At 40.4% G+C, this 21,618-nt stretch overlaps 1 protein-coding gene across 1 annotated transcript in view; it reads left to right on the forward strand.

Annotated features, from left to right (window-relative positions):
* Positions 1–9,478, forward strand: part of CTSS (cathepsin S) — a 20,693-nt gene extending 11,215 nt beyond the window's left edge. The window contains exons 6-9 of the mRNA XM_023724607.1: positions 1,519–1,746; positions 3,080–3,245; positions 4,722–4,824; positions 8,848–9,478. Of these exons, the coding sequence (XP_023580375.1) occupies positions 1,519–1,746; positions 3,080–3,245; positions 4,722–4,824; positions 8,848–8,947 (597 nt within the window). The 3' untranslated portion in view covers positions 8,948–9,478. The remainder of the gene's footprint in view (positions 1–1,518; positions 1,747–3,079; positions 3,246–4,721; positions 4,825–8,847) is intronic.
* Positions 9,479–21,618: the final 12,140 nt, after the last annotated feature.

Here is a 21,618-nt window from a genome sequence, read left to right on the forward strand (position 1 = left end):
TGTCTCCCCCTCGATCTCACTTGTGTGTCTCCCCCTCGATCTCACTTGTGTGTCTCCCCCTCGATCTCACTTATGTGTTTCCCCCTTGATCTCACTTATATATTTCCCCCTCGATCTTACTTAGTATTTCAGGGTTGAAGGATGGGGAAAAACTAGAGCTAACCGTGGCCTGTAAGTTGTACCAGTCAGGTTAATTCATGGTTAAATCAAAACCAAATCTGTTGCCATCAAGTCAATCCCTACTCTTAGCAACCCTATGGGACAGACTCCAACTGCCCCACAGGGTTTCCAAGGCTGTAAATCTTTACAAAAGCAGACTGCCACATCTTTCTCCTGTGGAATGGCTGGTGGGCTCGAAGTGCTGACCTTTCAGTTAGCAGCTGAGCGCTTAACCACTGTGTCACCAGGGCTTCCCCAATTCAGGGTTCAGCTTGCATTATTAGAGTAAGAAATATTGGCTTTACAAAATTGCTGTTCCTATGTGTTTGTATTTTCATTTTTCTTTAGTTTGCCTGAAAGAAAAGTAAAAACAAACTACAAAAATCGCAGACTGGTTAGGGATAACTAAGGGTAGAACACACGTGTCACCTCAGAAGTCAGGGTAAGAGAGAAGAATCAGAACGTTCTGAACAGCTGCCCCAGCTTGTGACCAATAAAGAAAGTAAAAATTGATGAAGAAGTGAGTGGTACCACTAATCTCTTATTTTTCTCTACCTAGAGATTTTTCTTTCAACCAGTTTTGGGCTTCTTACCCTAGCTTCACTAAAATAAAAGTTTGGGAAGACCCAATAAACTATATATTCAGATGATAACTCTGAATAATTTAATGTGCTCTTTTTCCTCGATACTTGCATTTTGATGGGGGATTTCTGGTTTAATCAAAAGCCATTTCAAATTGCTTTCTTGGATAGAGAGCGAGGTGGGAGGGACAGAGAAGAAAAAGGGAGAGCAGCTGTGACCAGGCTCTAGATTCTCTGTACTTTGTTAACCAAAGCAGCTTTGTCTTCTTCTGTTTGTTTATACCTCCCTGTAAAATATCTTTTGATCAAAAAATTCTGAGACTAAATATGTTTGCCAAGTGCTAACCTAGGATTAAAGTTCTCATCTTTCAGCCTTCGTTTGGCAGAAGGAAGGGTTTTTTAGGTCAAGGGGATCATCTTAGCTCCTCTCAAAATCACTTTACTGTAGACAGCGATCTCCCTTCCTTACGGGAAACTAGCTGGCGTTTGCTACCTCTCAGTAACTACTGTTTCTTAATATATTTTATTTGCATACGGCCATTGTGCTTTGAGCTCAGCCATGTGTAAACCTTGATCAAGGGTAGGCCTTGCCCAGAGAACAGTCAAGTCTTCACTTCCATTGTCTAGGAGAGGAGGAAATTGTAGTGGGGGTGGGGGGCTCTTTCTGGGAACTACTGACCGACAGGGCTGACCTTGGTGGGAGTTGCCCCCTTTGTGTCATGGAAGCCTTTCCCACTGACTCCCTCCGATGACCTTTGTGACTTTGTCTCTGTTGTAGGGTGCTTGTGGTTCTTGCTGGGCTTTCAGTGCTGTGGGGGCCCTGGAAGCACAGCTGAAACTGAAAACAGGGAAGCTGGTGTCTCTCAGTGCGCAAAACCTGGTGGATTGCTCAAATGAAAAATACAGCAATAAAGGCTGCAACGGTGGCTTCATGACCAGGGCTTTCCAATACATCATCGATAACAAAGGCATCGATTCGGAAGCTTCCTATCCCTACAAAGCCATGGTACGTCACAAGGAAATGTTTTGTGCTGACCCATGACCTCATGCTATCCCTTGACCACACTGGACTGATCTCCAAGCCGTTGCTTGAGAAACAGTGTCCCGTGCGTCAGAGAATACCCATCGGGGATTCTTAAATTCTCTAGTTCTCCTTCTTACACCGTACGTAAACTTCTTAGTTCACTGCGGCACGATGCTTTTAAACAAGCAAATAGAATTCACGCTCAAAAAACAAAATTTAAGTAAACCTTTAATATTCTTCCTGTATATGTGCCTGGAATTTAAACTTTTTTATCCTGCAGCTCCCCCTCATGACAGCTTAACCTGATTCTCAGATCATTCACACATCATACTTACACCTACTTAGAAGCTAAACAATGCTCTCCTCCTCCTCATGAATTCATTATGCATTTTGTTAACTAATATAAGTAATAAAGCCATATATAGAAAATATAAAAATACCCAAAATTCTACTATCTTAACCGTTATTACTTTGGTTTATTTCTTTCAAGTTCTTTTCCCCTTAAACATATAAAAAACAGAGCTGTATACACAACAGAAATGAATTTGTAATCTTCCTTTTTTCGCTTGAAATATACTGTAAGTGCTTTTCCATATCATATGTTCTTTATAAACCACCATTTTAACTTCAGATGCTCACCAGACATTACCATCATCAGAAGGATTTTAAAGCTCTTCTTTAGCATTTATGATCTCCATATAGTATTACCTTACAATCCACCTGGGAGCCCCAAGGGACGTTGTCCTGGCAACTTCTGTGTGTACGAAGATGCTCACAATTGAAAACAATTGAATAGTTCTATATTTCCTCTGTTATTGATAAAACCTGGAACTGTTCAGCTTTGGAAGATTCCATTTTTCTTTCTTTGAAAGAGAGAAGGAGACATCTCTTGCCTGGACTATTGCTGGAGCCTTCTAATTGGTCTCCTTTACTCTCAAATCCGTCCATTTAAAATATGAATCGAAGCTGAAAATTTAAGCCATAAGAAAAGGCTAAGAGAGACTTGAAAGATTAGATGGGAACCTTAGGGCGCAATGAGTTTATGTTAATGGGGGAGGAACAACTCAGAAAACGAGGGTGAGAATGGTTGCACAACTCGAAGAATGTAATCAATGTCACTGAATCGTACGTGTAGAAACTGTTAAATTGGTGTATGTTTTGCTGTGTATATTCTCAACGACAGTAAATAAAATTTAAAAAAAGAAAAGCTGAAGTGAGGAAAGAAAACATCTCTTAAATCTAGAATACTTAGGCCATTGGTGATTTATACAGGAAGTTGAAGTATACTTCTTTACCTACTATACTTCTTTTGCAGGATGGAAAGTGCCGGTATGACCCCAAAAACCGAGCTGCCACGTGTTCCAAGTACACTGAGCTTCCCTATGGCAGTGAGGTTGCCCTGGCAGAGGCCGTGGCTAACAAAGGGCCCGTGTCTGTTGGTGTGGATGCAAGTCGCCCAACTTTCTTCCTCTACAAAAGTGGTAAACATTCAGATACATTATGCTCGTTCCATGGTGCCCTTGCACTATAAAAAAGGTCTTATCCTTCTCCGTCTCTGCACCTCCCAATGATTAGATAGATTAAACAGAATCCTCCATTTCACACAAGGCTGGTTTTTTAATACCCAGTTCTGATTGGTAAAGTAACACTCATCAAAGTTTACTAACACTGCATGCCATGGACTAAGCTAAATTCTTAACATACATTATCTCATTTAATCCTTACACTAACCCTAACTTGTAGTTGTTGTTAGGTGCTGTCGAGCCGGTTCCGACTCACAGCAACCTGATGTACAACAGAAAGAAACACTGCCCAGTCCTGCACCATCCTCACAATCATTGCTATGTTTGAGCTCATTGTTGCAGCCACTGTGTCAATCCATCTTATTGAGGGTCTTCCTCTTTTTCACTGACCCTCTACTTTACCAAGCATGATGTCCTTCTCCAGGGACTGGTCACTCCTGATAACGTGGCTAAAGTATGTGAGATGAAGTCTTGCCATCCTCATTTCTAAAGAGCATTCTGGCTGTACTTCTTCCAAGACAGACCTGTTTGTTCTTCTGGCAGTCCATGGTATATTTAACATTCTTCACCAACACCATAATTCAAAGGCATCAATTCTTCTTCGGTCTTCCTTATTCACTGTCCAGCTTTCGCATGCATAGGAGGCGATTGAAAATACCATGGCTTGGGTCAGGTGTACCTTAGGCCCCAAAGTGACATCTTTGCTTTTGAACACTTTAAAGAGGTCTTTTGCAGCAGATTTGCCCAGTGCAATACATCCTAATTTACAGATGTGAAAACTAAGTTTTAGAGAGGTTAACTTGCCTACAGTTACACAGTTTGGAAGTGGTGAAGCTGGATTAGAAACCAGGCGACTTGATCCCCAGTCCATGCTTGTAACCACCACAGAGAGTGTGTGGTGTAGGTGTAGTATGGCAGTGCACAAGGAGGGCACTCACACTTTTTTTAAAACGAGGCTTAAGAAAATGATACATAACCACACGAACTTAACACGTTTCCCGAGCACACGCTAAGGGTAGAGCGTTGGACTGGACAAAATACAAGGCTAGAACATTTTTGAAAAACTTCACTTTAAAGAGTATTTAATCTGCTAAAGGATGAAAATATATGAAACTAACAATTTGGGAATATATACAAAGAAATAAGTGATGGTATATAATTTTTAAAATAATTAGGAAAAGGTGGCAGGTTATCAAAGAAAGTACCTGAGGGAATTATGATTGGGTTGATGCCAAACTTGGCAAGAAAACTGACAGATACATAGCAAAGAATTATGAACTCTGAATAGTTGAAGCATGAGAGCATAGATTCCTAACATTTTAATTAATCTTGTCATATATCCAAAGCAGCCTAACAAACGGTAACGGTATTTTCAGATGTCCTTCGTTGTCACATGCCATTTGCTCTTTGTCTCCAATCCTATCCCATCATCAGGCGTCTACTTTGACCCATCCTGCACTCAGAATGTGAATCATGGCGTGTTGGTCATTGGCTACGGTAAACTTAATGGAAAAGACTACTGGCTTGTGAAAAACAGGTAAATACATTCACGCTTTTTTGTGTATTTAATTAAAATCCGGCATTCGAGGGAGCCTCTACAAATGCTTTCCTGTGATTATGAGGATCGTGATGTTGACAATGATAAACACTCGCAGCGTCTTACAAAGCGACATTCTAAATTACTCACGACCCCCATTGCTGCCTTCGGCACTTTCTTTTATTTATTTATTATTTATCTTCTACACTACTCCTCTGATCAGTCTTAGGAGATTCTATGTTTCACTTTTTGAGGAACCACCAAACTGTTCTCCATTGCAGCTTCACCGTTTCACATTGCCACCAGCAACGGACACGGGACTTTCATTTTGAAAACTGGGACAGTCCCAGGCAAATTGGGATGGTTGGTCACCCTAGAAGAAGGCTATATTTTTAAAAGAGTGGCTGGACCCTACTTGAGTCCGGTCATACCTGGTTAGTAATAAACATAACTACTTCCACTTCTCGAGCATTTACCATGGACCAGATACTGTGCAAGTATTTCAAATCCATTTTCTCATTTAATTTTGAGAGTAACCTTATGAGAAGGGCATTTTATCCCCGTAATACAGATGACGAAGCTCTTGATACCAAGAGAGTTAAGAAACTTGTCCAGAATTGAGCCCTTTGAGTGGAAGAGCCATAGAGTTAATAAACAGCTTGGCAAGGATTGGAATGAACATTTGGCACAGACCTTGCACAGTTCTGAAGGGCACAGTGTGTCCTCAGATGCTTTATGTGCCTGAGATTTTTAGTCAGTTGTACTCTTTAACGGAGAGTTAGCAGGACTCAGTCAAAAAGACCCCTGGGATCATCTATAAAGTTTGGGGCAGTTGATCTTGGTTTATAAACTGGAAAAAGTTTATAAACTTCAATAACTGGGAAAAGTTGTCCAGATGTTGAACGGGATCCGGGACTCCTGATCTCACTGGATGAATTCATACTACTGATACCTGGAACCTCAAATCAATTTTCATTACTAGAACAAAGATCCAAAGTCAGTTCATCTAAAATAGCTTATTTTATCTATTTTTTCCCAAAGACAGTAAAATAGCTATAGTAAGATATGAATTATGTAAGATTCTGGATGTTCTGTTCTGAATTTCATTCCCCATACTACCTTACTCACAGGGATAATGTAGAGAAAGGCATCATATAAAGGTTAGAGTAGTCTCGTGAGGAGTTTGCTTCTTAGCTCAAGTAGATCCATGAGACTAAACGGGCAGCTCCTGTCTGGAGGTGAGATGAGAAGGCAGAAAGGGACAGGAGCTGGTTGAATGGACACGGGAAATCTGAGGTAGAAAGGAAGAAGTGTGCTGTCACAGTATAGGGAGAGCAACTGGGGTCCCATAACAATGTCCGTATACATTTTTGTATGAGAAACTGACTTTAATTGTAAACTTTCACTTAAAGCACAATTTAATAAAAAAAAAAAAAAAGAGTAGTCTTTGGAGTTAAACAATCCTAGATTTGAATCCTGGCCTTGCCATTTACCATCTGTTTGACTTTGGCCAAGTCATTTTACAGCTCTGCCCCTCTGTTTTCTCTTTAGTAAAAAGAAGATGATACCTCACTCACAAGGTGATGATTAAATGAGATAATATACTTTAAGCTGCCTAACACAGAGTATGTGCTCCATAAATGGCGGCCATTGATATTAATAATAGCTTGGCCAGAGCTTATTGTTATTGCTTTTGCTTATCAGACTGGGTACTAAGAGAGCACTGCATCCATTGCTAAGAGGCGAAGACGGAATTTGAGTTTTATTCTAAAGTTATGCGGAGCTATGAAAGAATTTTAGGTAGAGGAATGGCAATTAAATGAAAGGAAGCAAAAAAGGAATTCCATGAAAGAGTTTAAGAAGGAGTGGCCAGAGAGGGAGGAGAAAATCAAGAGGCAACAGCGTCTTAAAGTCGAGAGGGAAATGAGATGAGAGTAGACAACTGTGTTAAATGCTACAGAGAGATAAAGATAAGAGGAATAGAGTAGCATGAGTGGCTGATAACTAGAGGCCCCTTGAAACACAGACCTTTTTAAATATGCCACTTGTCTTCCTGCAATAAACCAGCACCTCTTAGTTTCTCCATTGCAAGCAAACACACAACCTTCTTTTGAGTCCTTGAGCGAAAATTTTCAGTGGCTTCCCTTTGCCTATGGAATTGAAGTGCGAACGCCTGAGCCTGTGGCTGAGTTATCTAGTACAGCTGTAAGAGAAATACCACAAGTGGATGGCTTTAATGAAGAGAAGTTTCTTTTCTCACAGTCTAGTAGGCTAGAAGTCCAAATTCAGGGCATCAGCTCCAGGGGAAGGCTTTCTCTCTCTGTAAACTCTGGAGGAAGGTCCTTCTCATTAATCTTCCCCTGGACTAGGAGTTTCTCTGCGCAGGAACCTCAGGTCCAAAGGACACGCTCTGCTCCTGGCACTGCTTTCTTGGTGGTAGGACCGTTCCGTACTCTCTGCTTGCTTCTCTTTCCTTTTATCTCTTGAGAGATAAAAGGTGGTGCAGGCCACCCCCAGGGAAACTCCCTTTACAGTGGATCAGGGATGTGAACTTAGTAAGGGTGTTACAATCCCACCCGAATCCTCTTTAACATAAACTTACAATCACAAAATGGAGGACTGCCACAATCATGGCCCAGCAAAATGGATACACACATTTTTGGGGGGTACACAATTCAATCCATGACAGCCTGCTATTCTAAGCTCTTCACACATGACCCTACGTCTGCTTTCTATCCTCTTTTCCCACTGCTTCCCTAAGGACACCCAGTTTTCCTTTCAACTAAATTTCTTGCTGTTCTCTAAGCACACTAGCCAGTATCTCAATTTCATGCTTTTATTTATGCTTCTCTCTCCATCAGCTATGCTCTTGATCATCTGTTTATCATCTTTAAATGCCCATTCCTACTGTTAACTCCGTTCCATGTAATTTCTTTTCCATAATTATTTATAGTACTTCGTATCCTAGTTATAGCATTTAATGAATTCGGACTCATAATTATTTGTATACTTACAATTACTTAGTCTCAGAGTCATAAAAAGTACTTCAGAAATAATTTCTCCTATAAGGATTTTGCCAGTTTTTTCACCAGTCTGTGACAAAGTGAGAAAAAATAAAATATTGTGGTGCGTTTTCATAAATCTGAATTTATTCAACTCAAAAGACTATCCTTAGACATTATGTACTCTGAATAGTTTTATGTTAAAGTGTCCTCTTTTTTTTACAAAATATAAGCTTTATATTTAAAAAAAATCTATACTTGCTAAATTAAAAAAAATTGGTGACTTTATGTCAATCTACAAAATTCTTTTGAAATCCTCTAAAGTCCATGAAGTCAAAAAGCAAGAGAACCACTGATTTGCTCTAACCCTTATCTGACCCATGATTCCCTCTGCAACAACTCTGACAAGTGGTACAGCTAGACTCTGCTTGAATACTTCTAGTGCCAGGGAACTCACTTGCTTACAAGGTAGCACATTCCATTTTTGGATAGCTTTAGTTATGAGACAGTCTTAGTTAGCTCCACTTCTAGATTTAAAAACTTTCTGAGAGCTGCACTTTTTAGTGCTTTTCTTAGAATTCCTTGCCCTATACCTTTTCCATAATAGTTGCTCAAGAATATTTAATTGATGTTCTTTAGAGGAATTTTAAATTAGATGCATCACCCATGATCCTAATGTGCAAAGCCATTTGGAGATGGGGCCTTGGAAAGGATAATAATATTAGTTTCCCTGCAGAAAGTGTATTTACAAAGCAGGAGGATGAAGAGCCTGGGATGGACCTTATATGGTTTCCTTAGGTATTGAAAGCCTGTTCCTCAATATCATACTAGAGCCTACCAAACTACCCTTTGAAAATTGCCTAAAAGCCCTGGAGAAATTATTATTTCATCATAATTTTGTTTTAGTGCTTTTCATATATACTTTCATAACTTAGGAGAGAAAACAGTCTAAGGGATAAAATGTTGATAATAAGATTTGAGTTTATTCATTTCTAATTTTGTGTTATTTCTTTTTCTAAAGCTGGGGCGTCAACTTTGGTGACCAAGGATATATTCGAATGGCAAGAAATAGTGGAAATCACTGTGGCATTGCTAGTTTTCCCTCTTACCCAGAAATCTAGAGGATGTCTTCATTCTATAAAAAGTCAAGAAAGATGAACTGCTTTCTTCTAACTTAATTTTGCCTGTTGTAACCAGTAGAAATAAGCGTGTCATCATCGATGTATTTTAACTGTACTAATTAGAAAACGTGGAAACCCTGGTGGCGTAGTGGTTAAGAGCTCGGCTGCTAACCAAAAGGTTGGCAGTTTGAATCCACCAGGAACTCCCTGGAAACCCTGTTGGGCAGTTCTGCTCTGTCCTGTAGGATCACTATGAGTTGGAATCAACTCGACGGCAACGGGTTTGGGTTTTTTTTTTTTAATTAGAAGACATAGTTTGACTTCCTTTTTAACTTTGCACAGCTTGAAAAAAAAGCTTGCTAACTAAATTAATGATGTATGATAGCTGTAACGGCATGCGAATGTGTCAACCTAAAACAATGTGTTGTGTTTGTGCTTGTCTCATTTCACACTGTTTTTTTCAAGCTCTCTGATACCCTTTTGTAAGTTGGTGGTGTATATATGCTTAATAAAAATCTGTCTTCAAATTTCTATCATTGCCACATACCATTCTTTGCTTAGTCTTAGGTAACCAGTAGAGCCCATCATGTTCTAAGAACGTCCTTGGATGGAAGAAACCATGCAGTCAGTGGCGGCTCAGTGGTAGGACTCTCACCTCTCATTCAGGAGACCTGGGTTCCATCCCCGGCCAGTGCACCTCATGGACAGTCAACACCCGTCTGTCCATGGAGGCTTGTGCGTTGCTATGATGCTGAACAAGTTTCAGCAGTGCTTCCAGACTAAGACAGACTAGGAAAGAATCACAACGGTCCGATCGACAACTAATCGTGACAATGGCACAGGACCAAGCAGAGTTCCGCTCTGTTGTGCATGGGATCCCCACGAGTCTGGGCGGTCTCACCAGCAGCTAACAACAGATGAAGCTGTAAATATCCTGAGGGCTCAGATTGTGCCTTTGCCCATAAGAGGATTCAATAAATGTTTTTAAATCAATGATGTTAGAGTAAACAAAAGCTTAAAAGACCATCTGTTTTCAAGCACTTTAGAAAAATTACTTTAATAATAAATAATTAAACTAGTTAGTTCAAATTAATTTTATCTAGTCATTGGCAGTTTGGCCAGGACCTTTTTTTGGCAGATAAAGTTAGCCTGAATAAAATAGCCAAACTGCATTTTTTTTAAGATATCCCATTACTCATATATTTACCTAATTCAGATTATCTTCCTCGCAATTGCTGTAGATTAGAAGATGAGTTAAACTCTGGACAAGGAGCAGGAGCTTTAAATGTTACAAGTGAACGCCTATGACATGGAAAATGTACGGGACAGCGGCATTAATAGACAGTAAGGAACTATTTGCCTAAAGGTTGGCGGCACGTGGGGAGACAGGCCTGGTGATCAGCTTCCAGAAGGTCACCGTCTTGAAAACCCTACGGAGCAGTTCTACTCTGCACACAGGGGGTCGCGAGGGGCCGGATGGACTTGCTGGCCACTAACAACAACAAAACTGACCTTAAACTAATGTTCCTCTTTCTGGCTCTCTCACCAAAACACACATTTTAAGGAACAAGAATGTTAAATACCCAGAACTGAAACCGTTCCCGAAGCCGACTCTTCAGACAAAGGTTAGGCAGGACTATAAAACCAAAAATAATACACGTGAGGAGAGTGCTTCTTAGTTCAATCAAATATACGAGACCAAATGGGCAGCTCCTGTCCAAAAGCAGGATGAGAAGGCAGGAAGGGACAGGAACTGATTGAATGGACACAAGGAACCAGGGGGTGGAAAGGGGGAGTGTGCTGTCACATTGTGGGGACTGCAACCAACATCACAAAACAATATGTGTATACATTTTTTAATGAGAAATTAACTTGAGCTGTAAACTTTCACCAAAAGCACGATTTTAAAAAAGTAGGAAAAAAAAAAAAAAGAATCGTTAAATACACAACGTGGTCATTATACATGACTGTCAATCAAACAGCAGCAGTTCTACTCTGTCCTATAGGGTCGCTATCAGTCGGAGTTGACTCGATGGCAACGGGTTTGGTTATTATTATTATTTTTTTAATCAATCAAAAGTGTAGAGAAACATTAAAGTTTAAAAGTATTCAGCCTAAGACACACTTCTGAACTGGAACTGAAGCCATTCCTGGAGACCATAGACATAACCAAAACCCATTGCTCTCAAGTCGACTCCAGCTCTGCCCCATAGCGTTTCCAAGGAGCGCCTGGTAGATTCAAACTGCCAACCTTTCTGGTTAGCAGACATAGCTCTTAACCACTATGCCACCAGGGTTTCCACAGGCAGACCCATAAAATAAACAATAACACCTGAGAGGAACGTGCTCCTTAGAACAATCAATTATAGGCGATCAAAGGAGCAACTTTGCCCAAAAGCAAAGCTGAGAAGGCAGGAAAGGGCAGAAAACCAGGACGAAGGGAGGTGGGAAACCAGGGTGGAAACGGGGAGAGTGCGACACATTGTGGGGAAGGAAGCCAATGTCGGGGAACACTTCACGCACAACCTATCAAATGGGAAACTAATTTGCTCTGTAAACTTGCACCTAAAGCACAATAAACAATTGTTTTTAAATCAAATAAAAGTATTCAGCTGATGACTCTTTGGTTTTTAACACCAATCTCGTTCTGCCCACAACAGTGACTGTGAGGGGAAGAAAAGCAGCAGTTGCTAGCCCTGGTTGTGGTTCTGCCTTGGATCCCTCTGGCCGTCTGCTCAAGACTGTGGACGTCTTCTTAGAATAATTTTTTTTTAACGCATAAAATAAAATACATTAGATTACAAAGGAAGCCAATTCTATTGAAATACATGAAAATATTAAACTATAAATTTGTGAAATAGTAATAGACATGCTTCTATGTAAATGCATTAAATAACAAGAGTTAATAACTATCCTAAATTTGAAGTAGTGATGAGGATAAATGACATTTCAAGATATCTTCAAAAACTGTTATGTGATATAAAAATATCTGGGTTTTCTTTTGGTGATAGTCACAAGCCTTGCTACTATTACTGTGGTTTATGGACTATGTTTGGAATTGAAGGAAATGCTAAATTTCAGTTTAAAAAAAATACATCCTTTGCCGTCAAGTCGATTCTGACTCATAGTGACCCTACAGGTCACAGTAGAGCTGCCCCACAGGGTTTCCAAGGAGAAGGTGGTGGATTTGGACTGCTAACCTTTGGTTAGCAGTCAAGCTCTTAACCACTGCGCCACCAGGGCTCCAAATTTCAGGTAGAGGTTAATAACAATAAAGATGTAATTTTTATCCCACACAAATTCACAAATTCCCTGAATTCTATCCATGGATCCCTTGGGGATATGTGGACCCCAAGTAAAGAACCTTGAATTAAACAAGTAAACCAAAACCAAACCAAACCCATTGCCATCAAGTCGACTGCAACTCATAGCGACCCTAAAGACAGAGTAGAACTGCCCCATAGGGTTTCCAAGGCACAGCTGGTGGATTCGAACAGCCGACCTTTAGGTTAGCCGAGCTCGCCACCAGGGCTCCAAACAAGTAAAGTAATGAAGTATTTAACAAAAATCCTCACTGTATATCCAACGTAGGGGGAACATTTGGCAATAAGAAAATTTTAACTTATAGAAGTAAAACATTTTTTAATTGTGATAAAATACACATCACAAAAAATGTTGTTTCAACCAGTCTTCAGTATACAATTCAGTGACATTAATCACATAATAGTGCAGCTGTCACTGTTATCCATTTCCAAGGACATTTTTATCCCCCCAAACAGAAAGGCAGTACTCCCTCAACAGTACCTCCACATGCCCTCCTTCGCCCAGCCTGTGGGGAGCACTAATAAATTTCTGGCGCTACACACTTCCTGTTCTAGACACTCCGCACACGTGGAATCACACAGTATTTGCCCTTTTGAATCTGACTTACTTCACTTTCATGTTTTAAGATCCATCCGTGTGGTAGCAACTATCAGAACTTCATTTCTATTTACTGCCGAGCAATATTCCATTGTATGTAGGTGCCAGATTTTCTTTAGTCATTGATTTGTTGACGGATTTGGGGCAATTTCCACCTTTTGACTCTTGAGAATAATGCTGCCGTGGTGTAAAGGATAGTTTTCAGTCCTTGCTTTTAAGTCTTTTGGGTATGTGCCTAGCAGTGGAATCACTGAATCATATGATAATTCTGTGTTTAACTTTTTGAGGAACCACCAAACTGTTTTCCACAGTGGCTACACCATTTTACATTCCCACCACAATGGACAAGGGTTCCAATTTCTGCACATCCTTGCCAACACTTGTTGGTTTACATTTTTCTGATAATAGCCATCCTAGTGGGTATGACGTGGGATATTACTGTGGTTTTGATTTGCATTTCCCTAAGACTAATGACCTTTAGCATCTTTTCATATGCTTCACAGCCATTCATATATCTTCTTTGGAGAAAAGTCTGTTTAAGTCTTTTGCCCATTTTTTAAATGGGGTTGTTTGTCTTTTTGTTGTTGAGTTGTAGGAGTTCTTTATATATTCTGGATATTAAACCCTTATCAGATATATGGTTACCAAATGCTTTCTCCCGTTCTGTAGTTTGGCAAAACCATTTGTTTTTAAGAAAATAAAAAGTTTAAAACAAAAAAGAAATTAAAGAAAAATTGTTGAAAAATCTCCCTCCTACTCCTTTCTCCTGTAGGCTCAGATGCCCTGTCCTGAAAATTAACCATTGTTATCAGTTTCTTGTACATCTTTCTAGAATTTCTCAAAATTTGACTCTGACTCACAGTGACCCTATAAGACACAGTAGAACTGCCCCATTGGGTTCCTAGGCTGTAATCTTTAGCGAACTGATGGCCAGTCTTTTCTCCTATGGAGCAACTGAGTAGGTTCAAACCGCCAACCTTTCTGTTAGCAGCCGAGCACTTAACCATTGCACCACCAGGGCTCCTTATCAAATATAGAAGGAACTATAATTTGTTTACAAAGTATAAGCAAATAATTTATTTGAAAACTTTTTACAGTCTTGTAAGAAATAATAATGATTTATATAGAATTTAGGAGCCCTGGGGGTGTAATGGTTAAGTGCTCAGCTGCTAACGAAAAGGTTGGCAGTTTGAACTCACTCAGTGGCTCTGTGGGAGAAAAGACCTGGTGATCTGCTCCCATAAAGAGTAAAAAACCAAAGTCAAACCCAAACCCCTTGCCATCAGGTCAAATCTGACTCATAGTTGACCCTGTAAGGACAGGATACAACTGCCCCATAGAGTTTCCAAGGCTGTAAATTCTTGTGGAAGCAGACTATCACATCTTTCTCCTTCGGAACAGCTGGTAGGTTCAAACTGCCAACCTTTTGGTTAGCAGCTGAGCACTTTAACCACTGCACCACCAGGGCTCTTCCATAAAGAGTACAGCCTAGAAAACCTTGTGGGGCAGTTCAACTCTGTCACATGGGGCTGCTATGAGTTGGAATCAACTTGACAGAACCTAACAACAGCAATATAGAATTTAACAAAAACAGGGTAAACCCACTGGTCATTTTTCAAGTTAGTAACCTCATCACACATTTGTTGGTTTGGTATTGAAAACTGTAAAGATTTAAAATGTTTTTATCAAGTTAACACATGCACAGAATTTAAAAATCAATGGGTACTAGGACGCACTCACCAAAAATCAGCAGTCACCATCCTGCCCCTTACCCAAACCACCAACATCCCAGTTCAGCTTCCCAATAAATTCAATTCAGTTCCTTCAGTTACTTTAACTATTTTTTTCCAGTTAAGTTTCTTCCGGTTATTTACTTCCAAACCCATTACCATCCAGTCAAATCCGCCTCATAGCAACCCAATAGGACAGAGTAGAACTGCGCCATAGGGTTTCCAAAGAGCAGTTAGTGGATTCGAACTCTGGACCTTTTTGGTTAGCAGCCAAGCTCTTGACCACTGTGCCACCAGGGCTCCTATTTACCGCCAGGTTTCTAAAATATTTGTATTGCTATTTTTGTACTTCTCAGTAGACTTAACTATTATTATGGTGGTTGAGGTTTGAGATCTCTTGCACCACCCCCACCCATTTCTCCACTCTCATCCTCGTATACAGTGATATAGTCAGTTAAATCAGCAGTTGGTGATTGCATTACTATGAGTCTATGATTCACTGGTTCCTTTTCATACACTTTCTGTTTTCCCTATAGTTGTTAGTTCACAACTCATCTGTCGGTTTGACACACTGTGGTGGCCTGCGTGTTGCTGTGATGCTGGAAGCTACGCCATTGGTATTTCAAATACCAGCAGGGTCACCCATGGTGGACAGATTTCAGCAGAGCCTTCAGACTAAAGGAGACTAAGAAGATGGACCTGGTGGTCTACTTCTGAAAAAACTGGCCAGTGAGAACCTTATGAATAGCAGCAGAACATTGTCTGATAGAGTGCCGGAAGATGAGCCCCTCAGGTTGGAAGGCACTCAAAATACAACTGGGGAAGAGCTGCCTCCTCAAAGCAGAGTCGACCTTAATGACATGGATGGAGTCAAGCTTTCGGGACCTTCATTTGCTGATGTGGCACCACTCAAAATGAGAAGAAACAGCTGCAAACATCCATTAATAATGGGAACATAGAATGTACGAAATATGAATCTAGGAAAATTGGAAGTTGTCAAAAATGAAATGGAATGCATAACGAGCAATATCCTAGGCATTACTGAGCTGCAATGGACTGGTATTGGCCATTTTTAATCAAGCATACGGCCTACTATGCTGGGAATGAGAAATTGAACAGGAATGGTGGCGCATTCATCGTCAAAAAAACATTTCAGGCTCCATCCTGAAATACAGTGCCGTCAGTGATAGGATAATAGCCACATGCCTACAAGGAAGATCAGTAAATAACGACTTCTATTCAAATTTATGCCCCAAGCACTGAGGCCAAAGATGAAGAAATTGAAGATTTTTACCAACTTCTGCAGTGTGAAATTGATTAAACGTGCAGTCAAGATGCACCGGTGGTTGGAAGGCGGAAGTTGGAAACAAAGAAGGATAAGTAGTTGGAAAATACAGCCCTGGTGATCGAAACCACGCTGGAGATCACCTGATAGAATTCTGCAAGACCAACGATTTATTCATTGCAAGCACCTGTTGTTAAACAACATAAACAGTGACTATACATGTGGACCTCGCCGGATGGAATACCCAGGAAACAAATTGACTACTTCTGTGGAAAGAGACAATGGAGACGCTCAGTATCATCAGTCAAAACAAGGCCAGGGGCCGACTGTGGAACAGACCCTCAATTGCTCATAAGCAAGTTCACACTGAAGCTGAAAAAAATTAGAACAAGTCAACGAGAGTCAAAGTGCGACCTTGAGTACATCCCACCTGAATTTAGAGACCATCTCAAGAATAGATTTGACACGTTGAACACTAATGACCGAAGACCAGACGAGTTGCGGAGTGATATCAAGGACATCATACGTGAAGAAAGCAAAAGGTCATTAAAAAGACAACAAAGAAAAGACCAAAATGGATATTAGAAGAGACTCTGAACACAGAGTGCTTAACCGTTGCACCACCAGGGCTCCTAAATTCTACATAAACCATTATTATTTCTTACAAGACTATAAAGAGTTTTCAAATAAATTATTTGCTTATACTTTATAAACAAATTAAAATTCCTTATGTACTTTGATAAGGAGCCCTGGTGGTGCAATGGTTAAGCGCTTGGCTGGTAATAGAAAGGTTGGTGGTTTGAACCCACTCAGTGGCTCCATAGGAGAAAAGACCTGCCCATCTGTTCCCTAAAGCTTACAGCCTAGGAAGCCCTATGGGGCAGTTCTATTCTGTCACGTTGGGTCAGTATGAGACAAAATCGACTCAACAGCACAGGACAACAACAATATACACTTTAATTGAAAAAAAAAAAAAACCACACCCACTGCCGTCGAGTCGATTCCGACTCATAGTGACCCCACAGGGTTTCGGAGGCTGTAAACCTCTACAGAAGCAGACTGCCACATCTTTCTCTTTCTCCCTCAGAGCTGCTGGTGATTTCAAACCCCCAACCTTCTGGTTAGCAGTCGATGTTCTGAGCCCCGCACAACCAGGGCTCCTTACGCTTTGATAGGTACATTTTATTCATTAAACTGTAGTTTTAAGAGGGTTTACTAGCACTGTCAAATCTGTCAAAGTAAATGGATTTATCAGCGTGATGTTAGAATCCAGAACAGATAAAATGGAAATTCAATTCCTAGATGAGAATTTCCATAATACTTTCTTTGTTTTGCTTCCCTATAACTTACAAAAGAATTACTTCATAGGAAAGTCTCATGTGGTTGGGCAAAAGAGAAAAAAAAAGGCAGGCTTGAAAAAATTAAATATAATCCCTTAGTGACTTATACAAAAGTACCAAAGTACTTAGGTACTTTTTTTTTTTTGGCATATTACATTTCCCTTCGTAGAGCAGATAGAGAAAAAGCTATTTTAAATCAATTCACCAAGGACTTATTGAGCTCCTCTTATTTCCTGGACACTATTTTGGGCACCACAAGAAATAAGAACATAAATAAAACATTATTCCTATTTTCTGGGAAAAACAGACATAATAGATACGCATTCAACTATATATGAAGAATGTAATATGTATTCTAATGGAAATACAAACAACATGTTCTGGGGTAGAATGGGGAGAGAGATTAATTCTGACAGATGATATCAGGGAAGGCTTCATAGGAAATTGGCATTTGTGCTTTTGCCTTGATTTTAATCAGGCAGGGAGAAATATTTCAGGTGAAGAGAAAGAACTGTGAGCAATGGCATAGACGGGAGAGTGTGAATAAATACACACTGTGTTTATATTTTCAATTGTTTAGCTACCTAGTTACAGCGGTGTTAGTTACTTTCATTGCAAGTTCACTAAGTGTGTCAGGTCAAAGGATGGCGTAGCTAATTATTTTAATAAGCTACAAAATTATCACTGATTTAAACAGGTTACTGATTTAAAGCAGAGTAGCTAAAGCAAACAGAAGAAATGAATAGAGCTGAATAGGAGATTTCAACGGTCAGCTCGAGAAGACAAACTATTATAATGAAATGTGCAAAGACCTGGAGATAGAAAACCAAAAGGGAAGAACACGCTTGGCATTTCTCAAGCCGAAAGAACTGAAGAAAAAAATTCAAGCCTCAATTTGCAATATTGAAGGATTCTATGGGCAAAATATTGAATGACTCAGGAAGCATCAAAAGAAGATGGAAGGAATACACAGACACACTGGACCAGAAAGAATTGGCCAACATTAAACCGTTTCAGAAGGTAGCATATGATCAAGAACCAATGGCATTGAAGGAAGAAGTCCACGCTGCACTGAAGGCATTGGTGAAAAACAAGCCTCCAGGAATTGATGGAATACCAATGGAGATGTTTCAACAAACGGATGCAGTACTGGATGCACTCACTCGTTTAGGCCAAGAAATTTGGAAGACAGCTACCTGGCCAACTGGCTGGAAGAGATCCATATTTGTGCCCATTCCAAAGAAAGGTGATCCAACAGAATGCAGAAATTATTGAACAATATCATTAATATCACATGCAAGTAAAATTTTGCTGAAAATAATTCAAAAACGGTTGCAGCAGTACATCAACAGGGAACAGCCAGAAATTCAAGCCAGATTCAGAAGAGGCTGTGGAATGAAGGATATCATTGCTGATGTCAGATGGATCTTGGCTGAAAGCAGAAAATACCAGAAAGATGTTTACCTGTGTTTTATAGAGTATGCAAAGGCATTTGACTGTGTGGATCGTAACAAATTATGGGTAACATTGCAAAGAATGGGAATTCAAGAACACTTATGCGGAAACTGTACATAGACCAAGAGGCAGTCATTCGAACAGAAGCACTTACTGATGAAGATCGAAGACTATAGCCTTCAGTATAGATTACACCTCAATATACAGAAAACAAAAATCCTCACAACTGGACCAATAAGCAATATCATGATAAACGGAGAAAATACTGAAGTTGTCAAGGATTTCATTTTACCTGGGTCCACAATTCATGGAACCCATGGAAGCAGCAGTCAAGAAATCAAATGAGGAAGGGACAGGAACTGTATGAATGGACACAGGGAACCTGGGGTAGAAAGGGAAAGTGTGCTGTCACGTTATAGGGATTGCAACCAATGTCACAAAACAATGTGTATATAAATTTTTGAATGAGAAACTAAACTTGAGCCATAAACTTTCACCTAAAGCAAAATAAAATTAAAAAAAAAAAAGAAATCAAATGATGTATTGCACTGGGCAGATCTGCTGCAAAAGATCTCTTTAAAGTGTTAAAAAGCAAAAGATATCCCTTTGAGGGCTAAGGTGAGCCTGACCAGGTCATGGTATTTTTAGTCGCCTCATATGCATGTGAAAGCTGGACAATGAATAAGGAAGAACAAAGAAGAATTAGTGCCTTTAAATTATGGTGTTGGTGAAGAATATTGAATATACTGTGGAGTACCTGAAGAACAAATTAATCTGTCTTGGGAGAAGTACAGCCAGAATGCTCCTTAGGAGCAAGGATGGCAAGACTACGTCTTACATACTTTGGACTTGTTGTCAGGAGGGACCAGGCCCTGGAGAAGGACATCATCATACTTGGTAAAGTAGACAGTCAGCAAAAAAGAGGAAGCGCCTCAACAAGATGGACTGACACAGTGGCTGCAACAATGGGCTCAAGCCTAACAATGATCCTGAGGATGGCGCAGGACCTGGCAGCGTTTCATTCTTTCGTCCATGGGGTCACTGTGAGTCGGAACTGACTCTAAGACACCTGACGACAACAACATAGTTGTTAACGACTCAAAATAAATTTAAAGTTTCCATTATTAGGCAATGTGGTTTAGTGGCCTTCCTCTGTCAACACTGAAATTAGTTGTGATCTTGAAACACCAGCTTTGCCTGAGTCTGTTTTCTCACTGCTAAAGTAGGGGTAATATCTGCCCTGTCTTTCTCGCAAAGTTCTTGTGAGCAGCAAAGTAGCAGCGAGATGGTTGTCGTTGTTAGATGCCGTCGAGTCGGTTCTGATGGCAAACTGGACCAATAAGCAACGTGTGAGACAGTGAATGTGAAACGCCTTTATAAACTGTAAGTGTGAGCCAAATATAAGGCAAAATAATTATTAGACCAAAGTTTCCACCATTTCTGACCCTGCAACAAGTCTCTAATCTTGATTCCTCTGATTTGAATGACTTTGGGCAAATCTTTTCATAATTGAGGTAGCTGTTTTTTAACTGGTAATACAAACATCCAAATCTATGAATCATTATGTTTACACTGCTTACACAATTTATTGGAATATATAACTAAGTAAAATAAGAAACTTATACTACTAATCAGCTAAGTACCTGCCAGCTCTGATTTTATGAGTTTGTTTCTAAATGATCTTAGGATTTTGTTTCCAACGTATCCATTGTCCCCACAGATACAATACAGTGGCGAAATCTAACCAGCAGACCGCTAAAGCAAGTGGTTTCCTGCAGACACAGGACACTATATAGTGGGAATGCAATTATGTGGCGGATTCAATAACCAAATAAAAAATAATCAAATTAATACGATGAATTAAACGGCTGATGAGAACACTTGGGTCCCCGCAGAAAAGCTCTCTGGGTCGGGAAGGCTTTGCACACGCAATGACTTCACCTTCCCGTGTGGGTTTCTGGCTCGTGCGGGCTGTGACGTGTGGCGCCCGCGCCGCCCCTCGCTGCGGATTCCCAGCGTGCTTTGCGCTGCTCTTGGCGGGAAAGTTGACCTCGACTGAGGTCAAAAGGCCACTGTCGCGTCCTCGCGGGCGACCGGCCGTTGAAGGAAGACGCATGCGCCCCGGGCGAAGCGCGCGCCTCCTCGAGCCGCTTTCCTGGTCGCTGGAGTCGGGTCCTCAGACGTTCCGTAATATATATATATGTCTACACGTATTATTCTTTGCTTTTTAAATCTCTTTTTCTGTCACCTCTCGCTTACGGTTAAGTTCTTAAATGTCTTAATGACAAAATATTTGGAAGAAAAAATGTATACCTACCTATTTTTTCCTCAAGAGTTTCTTCAGATTAGCTTGACGCTGGCGTCTAGCCCAAGTCTCATCAGAATAAGTTGATGGAGCACGTTTACAGGAAATAGACGCTTCTGTGAGCCCTTCTAGTTAAATTGTCTCATTAGGAAAAATGAAATGGGGTAAAAAGCATAATAACTGAACCCGACGTCAGAATCCCATAGGTTTGCGGTGGAGTCGGCCGACTCGCAGCGACCCCTGTGGGTCGGGATTCCGGGGTCGTGAGGGGAAACGAGAATCGGTCCCAAAAGTCGCGGCGTTTTGCGTTGCCTTCTTCGGCTGTTGCACTTGGGAAAATATGTTATATCCAGAGCCAGGCTCAAGTTCAGTGACGGAGGGTTACCTGATCTGGTCATTTTCAAACTACAGATTTTAAAAATAAACATTAAAAGGTCATTTTAAAGGAATTTAGCGGGGCAGTTGTTCATTCTCTAATATCTACCAGCGAAATGTTATCAATACTTAAATACCGTAAAGTTAAGAAAAGGAAGGTTGTGCCTTTTTAAAAAGCACTGAGTTTCACCCAAGGCTAAATAGAGAAATTTGATTCTTAATAACCCGTTTACGTGAGGCATGCAAACGGCGTACAATTA

Source organism: Trichechus manatus, unplaced genomic scaffold (assembly GCF_000243295.1).
Source record: "Trichechus manatus latirostris isolate Lorelei unplaced genomic scaffold, TriManLat1.0 scaffold00250, whole genome shotgun sequence".
In the NCBI taxonomy this organism is placed as follows: Eukaryota; Metazoa; Chordata; class Mammalia; order Sirenia; family Trichechidae; genus Trichechus; species Trichechus manatus.